Source organism: Babylonia areolata, chromosome 18, assembly GCF_041734735.1.
Source record: "Babylonia areolata isolate BAREFJ2019XMU chromosome 18, ASM4173473v1, whole genome shotgun sequence".
Lineage (NCBI taxonomy): Eukaryota > Metazoa > Mollusca > Gastropoda > Neogastropoda > Buccinidae > Babylonia > Babylonia areolata.
Window position 1 is genome coordinate 33,353,781 of NC_134893.1, and position 17,929 is coordinate 33,371,709.

General features: G+C 38.3%; 1 protein-coding gene across 2 annotated transcripts; it reads left to right on the forward strand.

Moving 5' to 3' along the window:
- The first annotated feature begins 487 nt into the window (after positions 1-487).
- LOC143292693 (syntaxin-17-like) lies at positions 488-17,551 on the forward strand. 2 transcript variants are annotated; one of them, XM_076603201.1, is made up of 8 exons: positions 488-536; positions 3,065-3,293; positions 4,048-4,282; positions 5,746-5,903; positions 6,437-6,487; positions 7,995-8,081; positions 9,835-9,967; positions 10,696-17,551. In XM_076603201.1, the coding sequence occupies exons 2-8, from the start codon at positions 3,111-3,113 to the stop codon at positions 10,938-10,940; spliced, it is 1,092 nt and encodes a 363-aa protein (XP_076459316.1). In that variant the 5' UTR covers positions 488-536; positions 3,065-3,110; the 3' UTR covers positions 10,941-17,551. The 2 variants fall into 2 exon arrangements, with proteins under 2 accessions (XP_076459316.1, XP_076459317.1); XM_076603202.1 differs by lacking the exon at positions 488-536 and adding an exon at positions 852-1,014.
- Positions 17,552-17,929: the final 378 nt, after the last annotated feature.

Consider the following 17,929-nt stretch of genomic DNA (forward strand, 5'->3'; position numbering starts at 1 on the left):
ATATATATATATATATATATATATATATATATATATATATATATATATATATATATATATATATAAGCAACTGCTTATTCCCTTTCCCTCGTGTGAGTTTTGCCGCAACTTGATAACAAATCCATCTGTTATCAAAACATGTCAGGGAGTTCGACTGATTTGTCTGTGAGTGCCAATGTCTGTCATTGACAAAGAAAGAAAGAAAGAAGGAGAAGGAGAAAGTACAATGGAACAATAACAACAACAACAACAACAACAACGAGAGTTCGAGGGCAGATAACTGAAATAAAGAAAATGGAAATAGAAGAGAAGGTAAAAAGAAGAAAGAAAATGAAACAAACAAGGAAACGGTTTAGACTGTATGCGTTTGTCTCATAAACAGTAACATCGTTTAATTCTAGCTATATATAAAAAGAAAGAAAATAAGTATTCCAAACGCCTCTCGGTCCGGTTGCGTCGGTTTGGGTTGGTTTCGGCATATAGTTGACTTGGAACCGAAACTGAGGCATTACAGGTTTGCGGACTATAAACAACAGGTGGAAATTATTGACTTTGGTTTTCTGTGATCTTTCGCCAGTGTGTAATGAGTTATAACATGCTTCGAAATCGAAGAACTCTCTATTTTTCAACCGAATAAGGCTCCATTTCCTCGTTTCAGTGATACCCTGCTTATCAGAAATATGTCCAGTAGAATGATCGACATTATGATTAGCTATACAGTTCCTCCAACCTTTGTGCTTGCATACTGATTTGGGCAAACAAGACAATCAAAACACAGGCAAGATCCTGATAAATGGACAACCCAGAACTAATAAGATTTTATTGCAGGACCAGAACTCTGATGTCTAGCAACAGTTGATTATCGGTTGTAGGATTTCTTGTGACTGACTCACAGAGCATGGCTGAGATTTAAAATGAGATTGAGACGACCGAGTCCAGTAGTAGCCTGGCCTGGATAGCGGACAGCGAACATGTGAACTTAACAGCATGTGTGTCTGCCAGATAGAGATATTTGTACGCAAAACATTTTCCCGGATATGTGTCAATATTGGCTCAACCCTCAAACTGTTTTTCTCTCATTTATGAATAATTATGGTTTTGCTAAATAAAACATGTAATTTATTTAGTTTATTTGTTGTGTCTTTGTTTCATTGTGTTAGAATACTTTTGTTTCAAACATGCATGTGTCTTTGTTTCATTGTGTTGGAATACTTTTGTTTCAAACATGCATGTTTTGTGTGTATCACTATGTTAATGTTGAGATTTTATGTCTTTTATGTAGAAATTCTGCAGGAAACACTCAAACAGTGACTGACAATGACTGATAATGATATACAGTCAGTAGTAATGGTCATGAAATTTTACCAGTGCTGTCAAGAATGCATCTGTGGAGTACATGATGAAACTCAACTGTATGGTCCCAGTCTTTCAATGCTAGCCTGTGGCAGGCTCAACTATAGCTAGGACATGTTTACTTTACAATAAATGAATAATAATGTTTTAACATTTTAATGATTTTTTAAACTATACACATGAAGTTTAGTGCAGCAAAAGTGTACAAGTTAGAGAAGCAGATGACCAATTCACAAAAATCAGAAGTTTGTGTATAATGTAATGTCAGTAAAATGAATAACTCAATAAGCCTCTTTCAAACAAGTAAACTGCAAACAGCAGTATCAGAGTTTATATATATATATATATATATATATATGTGTGTGTGTGTGTGTGTGTGTGTGTGTGTGTGTAATAGTATATATATGTTTTTTGGTTGTTTTTTATCAGACTCGGCAACTGTCTTGTAACTGTCATAAACAAGAGGCATGGCCATTCTGTGTTTGAAAATTGATGTTCCTCCTGTGTTTTTTGTTTGTTTGTTTGTTTGTTTTTGTTTTATATAGATTTTATTTCCACAGTGAATTTTGTATGCATATAATATTTATAACTTTTATGTTATGTCAGTATTGTTTGTTGGTGGTCAAAATGTAATGTGTGTTACCAGTTCAGCTGCAGGAAGTGATATAACTGCACTACCAGAATTACTCGTTCTTCTGTTTTTTGTTTTTGTTTTTTTGTTGTTTTTTTTTGCTGCCTCATCATCTGCACCGTTTCAGTGGCATTACTCCCACGCCGCTCATTTAGATTCCCCCATACACAGCCACACCTGGGTTCGTCCTTCGCAGTTCCAGCGTCGGCAGTCCACAGGGAACCATCGATGTTAGGTCGCCAGGAGGCCACACACCAGAAGAGACCCTGCACTGCTGCTGAGTCACTTCGGTGGTGTTCAGTGGTGCCTTTTCTGTTTTTTTAACGTACTTAGGACACCACCTACTAAGCCCCCTACTAACGACAATAATGGCTTAGTCGCAGAGCCAGACTGAGTGAGCGTCCCTCCCAGAGTGGAGACCGCCACCACGCCCCTCAAACAACAGCCCCCCATGAATCTGCCGACACTGACGACATTGACAGGACTCACCCCAAGCACGGAAGTGGAGGGGTATCGAAACTGAGGTCACCATGAGAGCAGGGCATGAAAGGCCACAGACTTTGAGACTATTTTGTTTATATTGATGACGATGAAGGAGGAGGAGGATGACGATGATGATGACGATGTTGCTATGGAGGTCCATTTTGGTTTGGGACTGCGTGACAAGGCTGTACTCTATGCTTCCTGTCATAATGATATCCCGGCGTTAACCAGGCCCGAGAGATACAGACACTTGCAGTGTTGGTCAGGTAATTAGAGCAACACACCCAAAGACGCATCCTTGAAGTTGATGACGCTCGACTGTGTGGTCCCAGTCTCCCCATTTAAGCCCACAGCACACTCAACTCTGGGTAGGAGCCGGCCACGGGCCGAAAAACCCACCTCCGCTGGGATTCGAACCCGCGTCCTCCCAGCCGTCAGTCCGCGACGCTAACCACTTCGCCACGGCGGCTGGTAGTGAAGGATCCCTGTACATCTTAATAGAATTTCAGTCAAATATTTTTTGCTGTAATACCTCTTTCTGTTTACCTAAATTAAAGTTCATACTGAATGATTTGCATTGAGTGTTCACATTTGCAGATTGTACGACTTTCAAAGCAAGCAGGAGTGCCAGCACACAACAGCCATGTCACTGCAAACACTGAGGCGTACAGCTTCAGAGGAGGACCTGATACAGGGGGGCAGGAAGGGGCCTGTCAATGTTCAGAAGTTTCCTCTTGGACGACTGAAGCTGGCGATTCAGAAGTTCCAGAAGGTGCTCCAGATTGACCTGGAACGTCTCCAGAAGCATAGGACCAACATGGATCGGGTCAGTTGTTTGTGAACCAGTTTTAACTGATACTTTCAGTTTGTTGTAGGCAGTTAATTTTGCTGTATTTTGTTACGCTCGATGTTAGTTTGTTCCGACGTTATGCCAACATAAAAATTGTTCAGACAAGTTCATTTTCGACTACATAGCATGGTCACATGCTTTCCTGTCATAACATTATGCTCTAGACCAATTGATCATGAGGCCAGGGCAGTCACTATTAACCTTGGTCTTATGTGATGATGCTCAGCTAATCATGTGTGTGTTTACATTGAAACAGCATTGAGTAGACCAATCAGCTTGACATGAATTTGAGATGCTATCTTTGAAGCACTTGGATAGTTCAGGAGTTTGGAGTCAATGTTTAGCTGCCTCTTCCACTTCTTAGCAATGCAGTCTTATATATAAGATACATTTTTATTGTATTCCTTAGTTTTCATGTGATTTTTTTTTTTCAAAACTGTTTTGGGGATTAAAAATTCACTAGGGACATCCCCTGAGTAACTTCTCTTAGTAGTAATGTTTGTGATGACTTTGGGATGATATATTTGAAACTTTTATCAGTCTATTTCTTTTTCAGCATAAGCAAATAGTAGTTATAGTACAGTAGTGATATGTTCCAGGAAGACACTGTCAATTCAGTTTCAGTTGCTTGTGTACACAACATTTTGTGCAAAGGCTGTGAATGAACAATGAGGACAGAGGGCAAGCCTGAAGGAATTTCACATGAGCAAACACAACTTGTGCCTTGCAGTACATTGTGATAGAGGACTGGAAGGGGCTGCACAAGGAGCAGATCAACGCATCGCGCACAGTGCAGCAGGTCAAGGCCACCCTGAGGGACCTGGAGCGCACACGTGCCCAGGTGTATGACGAGGAGCTGGACCAGTTTGACGAGCAGGTGCAGGACATCAAGCTGAAGGCGGTGGCCGCTGTGGAGAGCTTCCTTCGCGTCAGCCAGGCAGACCAGCTGCACCCAGACATCATCTGTAAGTGTCTGGTGGGACTCCTTTGGGGTTTGTGGTGAATTTAGTGAATTTGATAATAATGATAATTACAATAATGATAGTAATGATGATAATAATGATAATAACAATTATGGGTCTTTATGATGAGCTGTCTCATTAGTACAGTGGCACAGAGTGCTAAAAGTTGCTATCAGTAGGGGGGGGGGGGAATGGATACAAATATGAACTCTTGGCACTGTAATCAGGACTAACAAGCAAGACAAATGGAATGTGTCAATGACAAAGCATTTACACACACACACACACACACACACACACACAACACCTAGGCATCAGTGACAGCAGATTTTTTTTTTTTTTCAGTTCTTCTTTTTCCTCTGCATTCAGATGAATATATACAAGTGGGGCATATACACGCATAACTATTTTTACCCCACAACGTAGGCATCTATACTCCATTCTCAAGAGTGTGCATGCTGGGTATGTTCTTGTTTCCATAACCGACTGTCCACTGATATGGATTATGGCATCGTTGCCATGAGCATTTAATGTTCAGCATTCAAATATACATGAGGAGTGTTCAGGCACTAGTACTGTAGTAGGTCTACACATCTGTTCACCTGGTAGATCAGAAAAAGCTTCGAGTTCCACCCTTTACCCACTGCTGTGACCAGGATTTGAGCCCTGAGATTGAAAGCCCATTGCTTTAACTACTCAGTAGTTGCAGATAGTTGTGAGATATATCACTATTTTCGTCATGCATTAAGTTAGTTCTGCTAATAGGTTATCTGAAGTGAAAAAGTTCTCTCAAGATGTTGATCCAGAATTTGAAGGAATGAAAACAGAATAATGGTCTGCATAAATGCCATGCCTGCACAGTGTACTGCCACATCCAGTCAGGATGTTGCTAGAAACTAGAAAGGTATTCTTCTTCTTTGTTTGTGGGCTGCATTTCCCACATTCACTTGTATGTACACGAGTGGGCTTTTACATGTATGACCGTTTTCACCCCGCCTAGTATACAGTATATTACTTTGAAACTATGGACTGGAATTTCTTTGAATTAAAAAGTATGGTAATTTGTCAAATATTTATTCATGAATAATTGTTTCTCCCTCTCTCATGCCCCACTGTCAGACTCAAACATGTCTGTAGGAATATTGATTTGTAATTGAGTAAAATTACATTTCATATGTGGTTCCTTAAAGTAGTACAAATATTGTCACACTGGCTTTTTAATTTTGATTCATTGCCATTTTATTTTGAATAAAATTTGCACTTCTGCCTTCATTTGCATGCATGCAGCTATGTTGTTTTGTGTGGATTTCATGTAACTGATTTGGAGTAGCGCCATGTATGATCCTGAAATTACTTTTGTCAGGAATGCACTCTTGCAGTTTTGTGTGAAATCTCTCCTTTCAGTTCAGAGTAAAAGAAAAGAGAAAAAAAAAACAAAAAAAACCCCAAATATATCTGTATTTTAGATGCTCCAAGCGATCACACAGACGCCTCCAGAGAGAGCACCAGCTTACCTCCAGAGTTTGCACCCCCTCCACCTATGATGGGGTTACAATCCATCCAAGAGCTGCATGTTGTGCCAGAGAACTCACAGGCTGCTGCATCCTGGGAAAGTTTACAGCAGGTGAGATGGTGGATATGAGAAAAACAAAACAAAAACCAACAACCTGAAATAGAAAAAAAAAGTGTGTAATGTTTTTTTTGTTTTTTTTTTGAGTCAACCGTAATATCTTGCATGTGTGTTCAAGTGTCTTCTGTGAATGTATGTGTGCATTTGTCATAGCTTTGTGGTCAGCTGCGAGAGCTCATGTGTGTGTGTGTGTGTGTGTGTGTGTGTGAGTTTGCCTTCAGTTTTGGAAACCTGAAACAAACTCGAAACTGGTTGCAAGATGTCATGGAAACATATGCCAATTCAGAGGATGACTTGAATGCAGTTTAGTGAGTAAAAGGGACATTGAGGATGTTGTTGAACAAGTTCATTTATCTAATTGTCATCCTCAAATGGCCAGAGACTGTGGCGAAACAAAAATTATCATGTACATTACAAAGTTGTGTATTGTGTTGCACAAGCATTTTATGTGTAGATTTTGATAAAACAAAGAAGAACTTGCATCTCACAGACCAGATAAATACAGTCATAGTATGGTTTTGTTTCAGGATATGGAGGAATTAAATGAACTGGTGCACCAGTTTGCTGATACAGTGAAGGTATGAAATCAACACATTACCATCAAAAGAAAAATTGGCATCCATACACATGAATGAAAAACTTTATCAACATAGTCAGAATAATATGTAATGAAAAAAAACAAAACAAACGAAAATGCTATTGTTATTATTTGGACATATAATTGCCATATTGTTTGATGTGCACAAATTCTGAACACTAGATTTTTAATGCTGAGTGTGTGTGTGTTCCGTTGTACGCCTTAGAATATTGATTGCTAATTTTTTTTTTATAAGTTATTTATAAATGTTAACATTGTTAGTTTGAACATTTGTTATTGGTAGTTTTCAATGGACCCCAGTGTCATTCTCTTTACATTTGGCAGTCACTGCATTATAGAATATGTTTGGAATAACACAAAAATTTGAAGGTGTAAGAGCTAGGAAAGCTTTTTCTTTGAAACTTTTCACACTGTTGTTGAACGCAGTTTAAGAAATACTCAGTACATTGAAGATAGTTATGTTTGTCATTTTTTCATTTCTCTTGGTGATTTGTATTGTAAGTAAATATTTTAAATCACTCACATTTAACAATTTATATTCATGGTTTTTTTTTTTTTTTTTTTTTTTCATTATTTAAGGTCTTTTAGTACTGGAATTTGCTTCAGTCACTTTATCTCAAATAACAAACAAACAAAAAAGGGTGAAACATTGAATGTCTTAAGTTAGTTCATACTTATCTGATATTGTTGTTTTGAAAGGGTCATATGTTGGTTGGTTTGTTTTTTTTTTGGTTTTTTTTTTTTGTAAAGATTTGTGGAATGCGAATCAGAATAGAGACCTGCTGACTTGGAAAACTGGAAATTTTTGCCAGATTTTTTTTTTCCTAGCAAGTTTGTTTCCTTTATGTTGTGTCCATCTCTTTAAGCAAGTTCTGTTTCCTTTATGTTGTGCCCATCTCTTTAAGCAAGTTCTGTTTCCTTTATGTTGTGTCCATCTCTTTAAGCAAGTTCTGTTTCCGTTATGTTGTGTCCATCTCTAAGCAAGTCCGTTTCCTTTATCATGTTGTGTCCATCTCTAAGCAAGTCTGTTTCCTTTATCATGTTGTATCCATCTCTTTAAGCAAATCTGTTTCCTTTTTTATGTTGTGTCCATCTCTAAGCAAGTTCTGTTTCCTTTTTTATGTTGTGTCCATCTCTAAGCAAGTTCTGTTTCCTTTTTTATGTTGTGTCCATCTCTTTAAGGAAGTTCTGTTTCCTTTATGTTGTGTCCATCTCTAAGCAAGTTCTGTTTCCTTTGTGTTGTTTCCATCTCTTTAAGCAAGTTCTGTTTCCTTTATGTTGTGTCCATCTCTTTAAGCAAGTTCTGTTTCCTTTATGTTGTATCCATCTCTTTAAGCAAGACTGTTTCCATTATGTTGTGTCCATCTCTTTAAGCAAGTTCTGTGTCCGTTATGTTGTGTCCATCTCTTTAAGCAAGTTCTGTTTCCTTTATGTTGTGTCCATCTCTTCATACACACTCTGCCTTTGACTTGTGATCGTGTGACCAGCAACAAGGAGAGGCGGTGGACAGGATTGAAGACAACATTGACCAGGCTGGTGAAAACGTTAGGGAAGGCACCCTAAACCTGGGGAAGGTATGTCCATGTTTCGATCAATCTGTGCTCATCTCAAGCTGTCTCCTTATTACAATCACAGGCGTGTTCTAGGCTCTGTGTCGTTTTACAAATACTTTATCTATTATTCACTGTTGGTATAATGATTATTTTCAATAACGAGAATCTGGTCAAGGCATTGCTACTGTACGCTGTGTACTGAAGAGTCTTGAGATCAGTTGATTGCACGCCACAGGATTAGTGTCTCAAGCAGGTGAGGCTTGTTACCTGCATTAGCTCTCAAACAATAACCTCTGCTAAATCATGACACAGACATGATCAGTCATTCTTTTGTTCTGTTCTGAAGGGGTAGAGTGCAGGGCTGGGTTGCATAAGTGATCCCTAGCTGTACTGAGTTTGCTTGGCATTGAGAATGTTCCGAAGTCTGTGGAATTAATGAAGAATTTGGAACATTTTTAATGCTAAGCAAACTTATTGCCATCGAGATCGCTTATGCAGCCCAGCCCTGGAGCTTTTTTAGGCCAGTGAATCTGGAGAATTTGTATTTGGTGTCATAAGAATTTGTAATCAGTCTTATGATACTGCTGAGATAGAAGATTTGGTGTGAGGTGGGGAAACAGTATAATTTACAGTAACAGCAGTCAGGAACGAGGCATTCTCTTTAAATGTTGATAAAGAGGGATGCCAAAGGACTTGTTAAAAAAAAAAAACAGAGAAAAAAAAGAGGGAGAAGACATAGAAGAAAGTACCCCCCCCCCCCCCCAACCCCCCAAACTCACATACCTGTGTATAGTCAAATATTTGTCATCTCCAATACATTCATCAACAAATTCACCTGTGTTCATGGTAAATGCATGTATGTTTGTGTACATGCCTACATAATTGTGTGTGCACATGTGTGAAAAAAATGTAACGGTTATGTAGATGTCAGAAAATTAGATATTATACTATAGTTATCCTTCAGTTCAGTGTATACATTACATAGATGTCTAAAATGTGAATCATTACAGCTATGTATCATTTTATTGGCACTTAATGCACGTTAAAGATCCTGTAATCTATGTCAGCGTTCGGTGGGTTGTGGAAACGGGAACATACTCAGCATGCACACCCCCGGAGGCGGAGTGTGGCTGCCTGCATGGTGGGGTAAATAAACAAAAACGGTCATACATGTAAAATGTTACATGTTTGTCTGAGTGTGTATGTGTGCATGCCTGAAATATGATTGAACGACACAGGAAACGAATGATGACCGCCCAATGGCAGCCGTCAGTCAGCTCTACCCAGGTAGGCAGCCTGTTGAGGAAATGACCCCGTGTTTCTGAAGCGCTTAGAGCTTGGTCTCCGACTGAGGATAGGCGTTATATAAGTATCCATATCAATCAATCAAGGCATTTTGAGTTCAGGAAACCAACCTTTTCCTCATTTTTCAGGATTTCCCGTACAGGGGAACCAACCATGCGTAAAAGAGAGCAGGAGTGTTCAGTATTGAACAGTAAACAAGCAGTGTGGCTAATGAGAAGCAGTTGGTTCAAGTTGTGTACACTAGTCTTTCTTATAAGTGAAAAGGACTGTGCTAAACACATTCAAGTGATACTTGATGTTTTCTAGAATTCATTTCAACCATTTTCACAATCCACCAGTAAATCTATATTCATATAGCTGCAGTTGTTGTTTTTTTTATTTATACAATTTTGTTTGAAGGATTAAGCCAAACAAATGGTGAAGTAAGGATCAGAATCTGCACAATAATTCCATTCCACAATTTTTGCAGGCCTCCAAGTACAAGGTGGCCATGTTTCCCTTGGTGGGGGCTCTGATTGGTGGAATAGTGGCGGGGCCAGTGGGACTGGTGGCTGGTGCCAAAATTGGCGGAGTGGCTGGTGCTTTGGGGGGCGGCGTTGCCGGTCAGTGCTTGTGTGTTGTGATGCGTTCGTCATGTTCAGTTTCTGCTTGTTTAAAAGGAAATTATTGAAATGTGCCGCATTAGATTTAAATAAAAATTCCACACGGAGTTGTGTTGCTCAGGGGCTGGCGATGGTCTTGAGAATTGATGACGCTAAAGATAGGATGTGACTGTGATCGTCATGTTCAGTGCTACAGCGTGTGTGTGTCTGTCTGTCTGTGTGTATGTGTGTGTCTGTGTCTTTGTGTGTATGTGTCTGTGCGTGTGTGTTTTCACATGGATATATGTCAGTATGTACATTTCTTCTGTGTGTTTTATGTTTATATTGGTGCTGTACAGTTTGTTTAGTGGATGCTCATAGAGATACTACTATACAGTACACACACGTTTGCTGTGAAATCATCTGTAGAGTTGTTACTTATTTAGTTGATGTTTTCTAACTATAAAAATTGTAATTGAATAAAAACAAATAATCTGTTTTTTAAAATCGTGAATTGAGGAAAATTCTATTACATGCAGCGTGCACCCATGTTTGCTTTGAAAACAACTGTAGAGTTTTTCCTTATTGAGTTGATATTTTCTAGCATTTAAAAAAAAAGTTATCAAATAAAAACAAACTGATTTTTTTTTTTTTTTTGAAAAAAAAAGGTTGACAAAAATCAATAGATTCTTTTTTGTTGTTATGTTGTTTTGTTTATTGTTTTATTTCAATCATCATTACGCATGCAGGATTTGCTGGTGGGAGGTACCTGAAGTCTCGACACAGCCGGGCGGTCTCACTGGAGATGCAGAACCTTAGTGAGAGGAGCGACAGCAGTACACCACCCACACCACCCCCTCAGCGATCTACATCCAACCCGGAGCTCTCCTCCCCCTTGTCAGGTGATGAGGCCGACAGCTCTCCCACACGGTCCAGTTTCCGCCACTTCTTTGGCTGGGGCCAGCGCAAGTCCCATTCTGAGAGTGAGGATTAAGAGTGAAGGAGAGGTGGGCACCATGTGGTTTTTGTGACAGGCGTTGAAATTGGGCAGTTGTGCTCAGGTGCGGAAGCTGAACCATACTTGGATGGTTTGTGAAGGTTATGTGAAAGATTCTGAAGGGGAGGAGCTGTAAGCCGATGTTGGTGTCATTTAGGGATCTAATAGTTAATGGTGAAGGTGAAAATGAACAGTGAGACTCATGTAAGGATTAAAATTTTGTGAAGTGCATGTTTTGGAGTTACTGATGGACTTGGTTAAAGAAAAACATGCAAAAAAAGCAAAAACAAACAAACTGAAAAAACACCTTTCATGGAATGTTTTTGGTAAAGGTGTGGTTTGGGTTGACAGAAAGCAAGGCGTGGTGCTGCTTGAACAGGTGGACTGGTATCTGCTGGTCAGAAATGTGGGGGCAGAAGATCCGACAGTCGGACAGTTGGCTGAACTGTAAGACAATTGAGCTGATCTGGAAAAAAAAAAAAAAAAAAAAGCGCCCCCAAAATTCAAAGGAGTGGTGTGCTTCTGATTTCCACAAGTTGTTGACAATCTTTTTCTTTGTGTTGTATCAGTAGGAATGGTAATATGGGCCAGTTACGTGTGATTGTGTATGTATTCTCGGTACATGGATTATTATGTGAATGCATGTGTTTGAGTGCGTGTGTGTTCTTGTGATCGACAGATTCGCTCTTTGTCATTCCTTGACATTTTAGTATTTGGCCTGATGTCTGTCCTAAGATTGTTTGCATTCCGTTTCTTTCAGTTCAGTATCATCTCACTTTCAAAACACAAGGTATGCTGTACTCACTATAACCCCCTTTAAAAAAAAAGCAAAAAAAAGCAAAGTCCAGACCTAATTCCTGGATTGAGTTAAATTCAGGATCTGTTTTGGACTGGCTAGGGTTTGTGATCCATTGCTTCAAAGTTTTAGATGCAAAAATGTTAAGAAAAAAGACTGAGTAGAGAGAAAAAAGAACCTTGTACCAGTGAATTGTTTGAACCAGGGAACTATAGCTAATTTCAACATAATCAGTTTGCACATACATAATGACAAATGACAAACATGTATGAAATTAATCACATGATCACATTCTAAAACCTCATACTGAATACTTTGATACAATGAAATATATTTGGTTGTGATAAGATTCTGACTGAGTCGTATGGTGATACATAAAGCAGGTATTGTTTTCTGCTGTTGAAGACCCATGATAGAGTGGTATTTTAAGAAATTAAGACTATTGATTTTGTTTCTGTTTTTTGTCTGCCCAGTATGTAGTTTTGTAAGATGCATACTTTTAAAGAAATCCTGGAATGCTCATTATTGAACCATTAAGATTATGGTGGTTTTAACTGACAACAATCTTGTTGCTTTTAACAATGTTATTTTTGTTTAGTTAATTATCATCTTATTTATCTAATACATCCTCACAGTCTTATCACCTCTGATTTTGAACCATTTGTACAATTGTTAGAACTTGCTCAATACAGATTTGATTTTTACTCTGATGTATTTTCTTTTATTACTTTGATTTGTTGAAATGTTTTTTCGTTTCACAGTTTGATTTGATTCATGTGTTCCCTTTTATGCATTTAGCAGGCAGGGTTTTTGAAAGTGGTGAGGTTTGTGCATGGTAGTCAAATATGGAAGGTTTTTGTGATAGTGTAACCTGATTACTGTAGTCCAGTTTAGTGAAATACCACATTTGATGCTTTTCTGTGGGGACAGTACTTTTTAACAAAACTAAATGCATATATTGATGCCCAAACAGTTGTATCATTTTTCTTTTTTTATTTGTGGTGTTTTTGTTTGTTTTTGTTTTTGTTTTTTTTTAATTTGTATTTTGCTGTTTCTTTTTCTTTCATTTTTTGTTGTATTTGTTGCATGCTGCATGCGTGCAGTTTATATATGACATAAGTAAATCAAATCAAAATAAAAGAACACAGTGCAGTTGGGCAGATTTTCACCATTCTTTGTTGCACTGTTACAGAAAGCCATCATGTTTCAGAGTGGTGGTGTGAGAGTGTCCTCTTTAACAACACCAATTTTATCAAAATGAACAAAAAGTTATTAGAGGAGGGCAGTGGAGGGGCATCACAGTGTGGTTTCAGATAATCTATTCATGTGATTTCTTGCACACGCAGCCATCTTACACATTATATCTCAGTGAATGGAACTGTATTCACTTATTTTCTTTCAGCCACCTACAGTGCGTCCCTCCCGACTGTTTGTGTTTGGACTCCAAATGTACTTGTGAATGCGCTTGGTTGAACTGTTTTCTTAACAAATTACAAGGTGAAAAAAATATTGATCATGTTGGCATATATATATATATATATATATATATATATATGTATATCACATACATTTTTTTCAAGTGAAGTGTTGTCAGATCATTGAATTTAAATCTTTTAAACAGTTTTTTTGTTTCCAGTTCAATGTCTGTCAGTGTAAAGGCTGCAAGGCTTGTGCTCTGTACAGTGCAGTTTTTTAGTTTCCACCCCAATTGGACTATCAGCAGTCTGTACTTAAGTTCAGCTTTGTTCCTTCAGCATAAAACCAGATAAAGTTTCATGCTGTGAGGTCAAGTCTGATGCCAGTGCTTTTACAATGACTTCCTTCTCCAGCTTGACAGAACGTTTTTTTTTTCATCTTCATGTTGCTTGTTGGATCTTGTGATTGAAGGGAAAAAAACAAAAGCATTTAACTAAGCCACAAACCACACACACACACACACACACACACACACACACACACACACACACAAGAAAGAAATCATTTCCTTCAGAATGTGCTTGATGTTTTGATGAAGAGTATACATGTATATATATATGTATGTATATTTGAGCATGCTTACATCCATTCCTATTTTGTGTGTTTTTGTGGTTGCCATGACCTGTGTTGTTAAGAGAGAGTGGCTGAAAATGGGGTTGGTCTTGTTTGCTGGTTTATTTGTTTCATGGCTGATGCCATGGTATCCCAAACAGGCGATTGTTGCATAATAGTTACAAACATACAAAGGTATATTTTGTTCCATTGTTCTGTTACAATTTTAAATCACACATGGGTATTTACTTTATTCCATTATGATGACATAGCCTGTTACACAGAAATCGCTTCCTGGGAAACTGATGCCCTTGACCACTCTCGCTGGAGGATGCTGTGCTCTAGTGGCATAAAGACATTTGAAAACGCTGGCCATTAATAAGAAGCGTGAGCGAAGGAAGCAGGGCTCAACTTCTGGAGACGTTTTCCCTTGCAACACCTGTGGGAAGTGCTGCGCATCCAGAATCGGCCTCTTCTCCCATATGAGGACACACACAGATAGATAAGCCTGCCTGCCTACTCGCCTGTCAGTCCGATGGGAGACTCCATTATTATTATTATCATTATTATGATTACATAGAATATACGGGTATTTACTTTTTTTTCCATTTTAATTTCATACATTGAGACATACAAAGATATTTACATTGCTCCATTACAGTTACAAACAATACATGGGTATTTACAATGTTCCATTACAATTATAATCATTCATGCAGTTTCAAAACACATAGGTATTTACATTGTTCCACAATTACAAAGCATATATGGGTATTTACATTTTTCCACCATAATTACAAACATTAATTGAAACAGTGTGACAGGTGAGGTATCGAGACACATTGTTAACTGTACACTGACTGTGACAAAACAGTCTAGTGAAAGTATTGTATTGTATTACTCCTTTATCACAACAGGCCCAGTTTAGAATAAAAATCATATCAACAGGTTGTAATACTTGTGACATCTACACTATGTCTTTACTACCGTAATTTTTGCCATCATCCAGGAGATAAAAATACAGAAATTATATCCAAATATTTTTTCTCACAGAGACTGTCAGAATATTTTGCCTGAGCTGCAGTTAAATATTTTTCTTCATATTTGAACTTATATTTGTTTTTGTCCTTCATTGGGTGATTCATTCTTGTATTGTTTCAGCATATATATAATATATATTTAATTACACATACTTAACCGTGACCCAACTAGTGCAGACTCCGGCAGGGTCTGACATTCCTGTCCTGTGCAAACTACTATCCGCCTATGCAGAGAAAACAAAAGTAACTATGGCCGATAACCTCACGAAAGTAAAACAACAAGCAAATAAAATTAATAGAAAATAAAAAGATAAATGGCACCAAATGGAAATTGCTATATACAAATATACAGATTATTGAAATTTACGTGCCTCTCCATTTCAGTCAGCCAAGCCACTGGACATTAAAAGTTAAGAGCCAGTCTCCCCTGCCAATAAAGAAAAAGAAGAAAAAAAAGATACTTAGAAACAAAATCATATTCCATGCATGTGGACACTGTCAGTGTCACTAGCTGGTAGATTCTGCAATTTACTGTCTAGTTGTATGCATCACTAGGCATATTGTTCCAGGAAGCCATGAAAAAATAAATAGGTTGGTGATTAGTTATGATCTCTGTGCGCACGCACACACACACAGGTTGGTGATTAATCATAATCTTGGCACACACACGTGTGCACGCACACACAAATATTTGAGGCAATATGTTTAGCGTAATTAAACATGGTTGTGTTTATAGGCCTGTGTGCAGAATGTCACATCTGTGTTACTGGTTTTGGTGAGAGTAGATGACTGCATTTAAAAAGAAATACCTAGAGTGTCTGTGTATTGTGGGGATTATGGCTTGGTCAGCTTTCACACATGGTGTTCATGTAACTGTGCAATTGTCTTGTATTTCACAGAAATTGCTGCTCACCTTTCAAGTCAGAGCACTCGCTCCTCAGGTGTGATTCACATGCTGCCTGGTAGATCAGTCATTCAGTGTGACCTTGGCCATGCTTAGTTGTTTTTGAATCGCGTTGATGTCAGGGTTTTTTTGTCTTTGTTTTTTGGTGGAGGGACTGAGGATAGGACCAAGAACGGAATAGGTTATTTTTGATAAGAGAATCTTTTGTTATTAAAAGATAAAGTTGTGGGTATTGTTTTTCTAATCATTTTCTGTCTTTGTAGACCTATCTCTTTTTGCAAACATGAAGACTTGACCATGACAGAACAGTATAAAAAAAAAGTATACAGTAATGCAGCATGACCAGAAACGAAAATTATCTAATGTCTGCAGTGCTACTTCTCACCACATATTAACTCACTCGGTACGGCCAGTCCTCTCTTCTCCTCTACACAGACCCCTCGGATGTCCGGTGGGTGTCTGAATGACCCAACCTCTAGCTTCCGTCATCAGAATTGTGGTATTCTTTGTCAACATTCACGTCTTCAGTATAAGAGCCTTCCGCTTGCAATATTTTGATGATGGTAATTGGGGTCAAACGCTGTTAACGTCGTCTCTTTCGCCGTTCGTATGGAAAGAGTTAACTCTGTCCTGGAGTCTAAGGAGCTGGCTCTGATCAAGGAGTGTAAATAAAGAAATATTGCCCCCTTTCACTCTCCTTTCTTGGATTAAACAGGCTGCAGACTTCAGTATTGAGTTCTTTTTCTCCTGCGTTAGTGAGCTGCAACTTCAATGTTTTCTTTTATGCATAAGGTTTTCTTTTGTGTGTGTGCATGACTGTTTTTACCTCGCCATGTAGGTAGCCATATTCCATTTTTGGGGTGTGCATGCTGGATGCATTCGATGTTTTGCATGGGTATATACTGGTACATGAATATGAACAGGATGAAAGCACTAACATGTCTGCACATATATTGACCTGTGAGGTCAGAAACATCCCCATCCTTAAACCATTAAAAGTCTAGTGCTCTGACCACCAAGCTATCCTGCCCATCAGGATGGAGTAGATGGTGGTGAGAATTTCTGGAGCAAACAGGAGTGGATTATTTTCTTTTCCTGTGTTGGACAGAATTAATCTGAGAAAAAAAAATCTTCACAATCTCAAGTTGCAACTGTATTTTCCAGTTTTACTCTTGAGAATTTCTTTAGGCAAATAGCATCCCCACCTTCTGGAATTTTTGTGCTAGAAATTTCCTCTTTTCTATTGCTCTTTGTTTCTGTGTTTTCTCTTCCTTCACTGTTGTCTCCTTTTTCTGCCTTTCCCCCTAAAAATATAATCATATATATAGAGAGAGAGCTATGTTTTATTATTGGCAGCATATAAGAAGAGAAGAAACTGTGCTTCTTGTGAAGTAAAAATTAAAAAGAAGAAACTTATGCTGCAAATGTAAGAATGAAAAATATAAAAAAATAACCTTTGACAGAGTCTATTCTTGTCATTTTCACCAGCAGTTCCTGGAGTAGAAAGTGCTGGAATGGAGTCTACAAGATCTGTATTCTTTTTTATGATTTTCCTTTGCCCAGAAATTATCTTTTTGTTGTTTTGTTGTTGCTGCCAGGGTTATTAACAGTGTGAATTCTTTGTGTGTGTACGTGTTAAATACAACAGTGTTTGCATGATCCGTAGGATAGCTGAAACCCCATTGCTGTTTTTGTGAATCAAACTGTTGCCTTGGGTTCTGACGTTTTGAAAATGAAACCTATTGCCTTGTGAGTATGTTCTTATGGAAATGTTTTAGTAGTAAATGTTGACATGATATGTGCTGCAGTCCTGTGTGAAGCAAATAAAACGTGGTGTTGAGGTTGGTTTCCTTGTATATTGTGTTTCTCTCTTTCTCTCTGTCCACCTCAAATGACATGATATTCATTTCATAATTATAAGACTGAAAGAGGAATCTCTTTAAAAAGAATCGATCCTCTCATTGGTTTATTGTCTATTCACTACAAGGTGATTTAGACATGTTGCATTATTTCTTTCCAGTACACAAACACACTTCTTTCCAGCATATACATACACACTTACACAATGGGTATGGAGAGTGGCTGAGGTATTGGACATGGGGTGTACGAGTGGAAATGAGAAACAATCATTTTCATGGTAAAGTAACTTGTTGGAGAATGTGTTCATAAGACAATAGACTATTGGAAATCCATGAGGAGGACAAACATGGAGCAAATA

Bases quoted from the DNA above. Each gene is read 5' to 3' on its own strand.
- LOC143292693 (XM_076603201.1), top strand. From the start codon at position 3,111: ATGTCACTGCAAACACTGAGGCGTACAGCTTCAGAGGAGGACCTGATA. The intron at 3,294-4,047 runs GTCAGTTGTTTG...TGTGCCTTGCAG, and splicing joins ATAGGACCAACATGGATCGG to TACATTGTGATAGAGGACTG. The intron at 9,968-10,695 runs GTCAGTGCTTGT...TTACGCATGCAG, and splicing joins TTTGGGGGGCGGCGTTGCCG to GATTTGCTGGTGGGAGGTAC.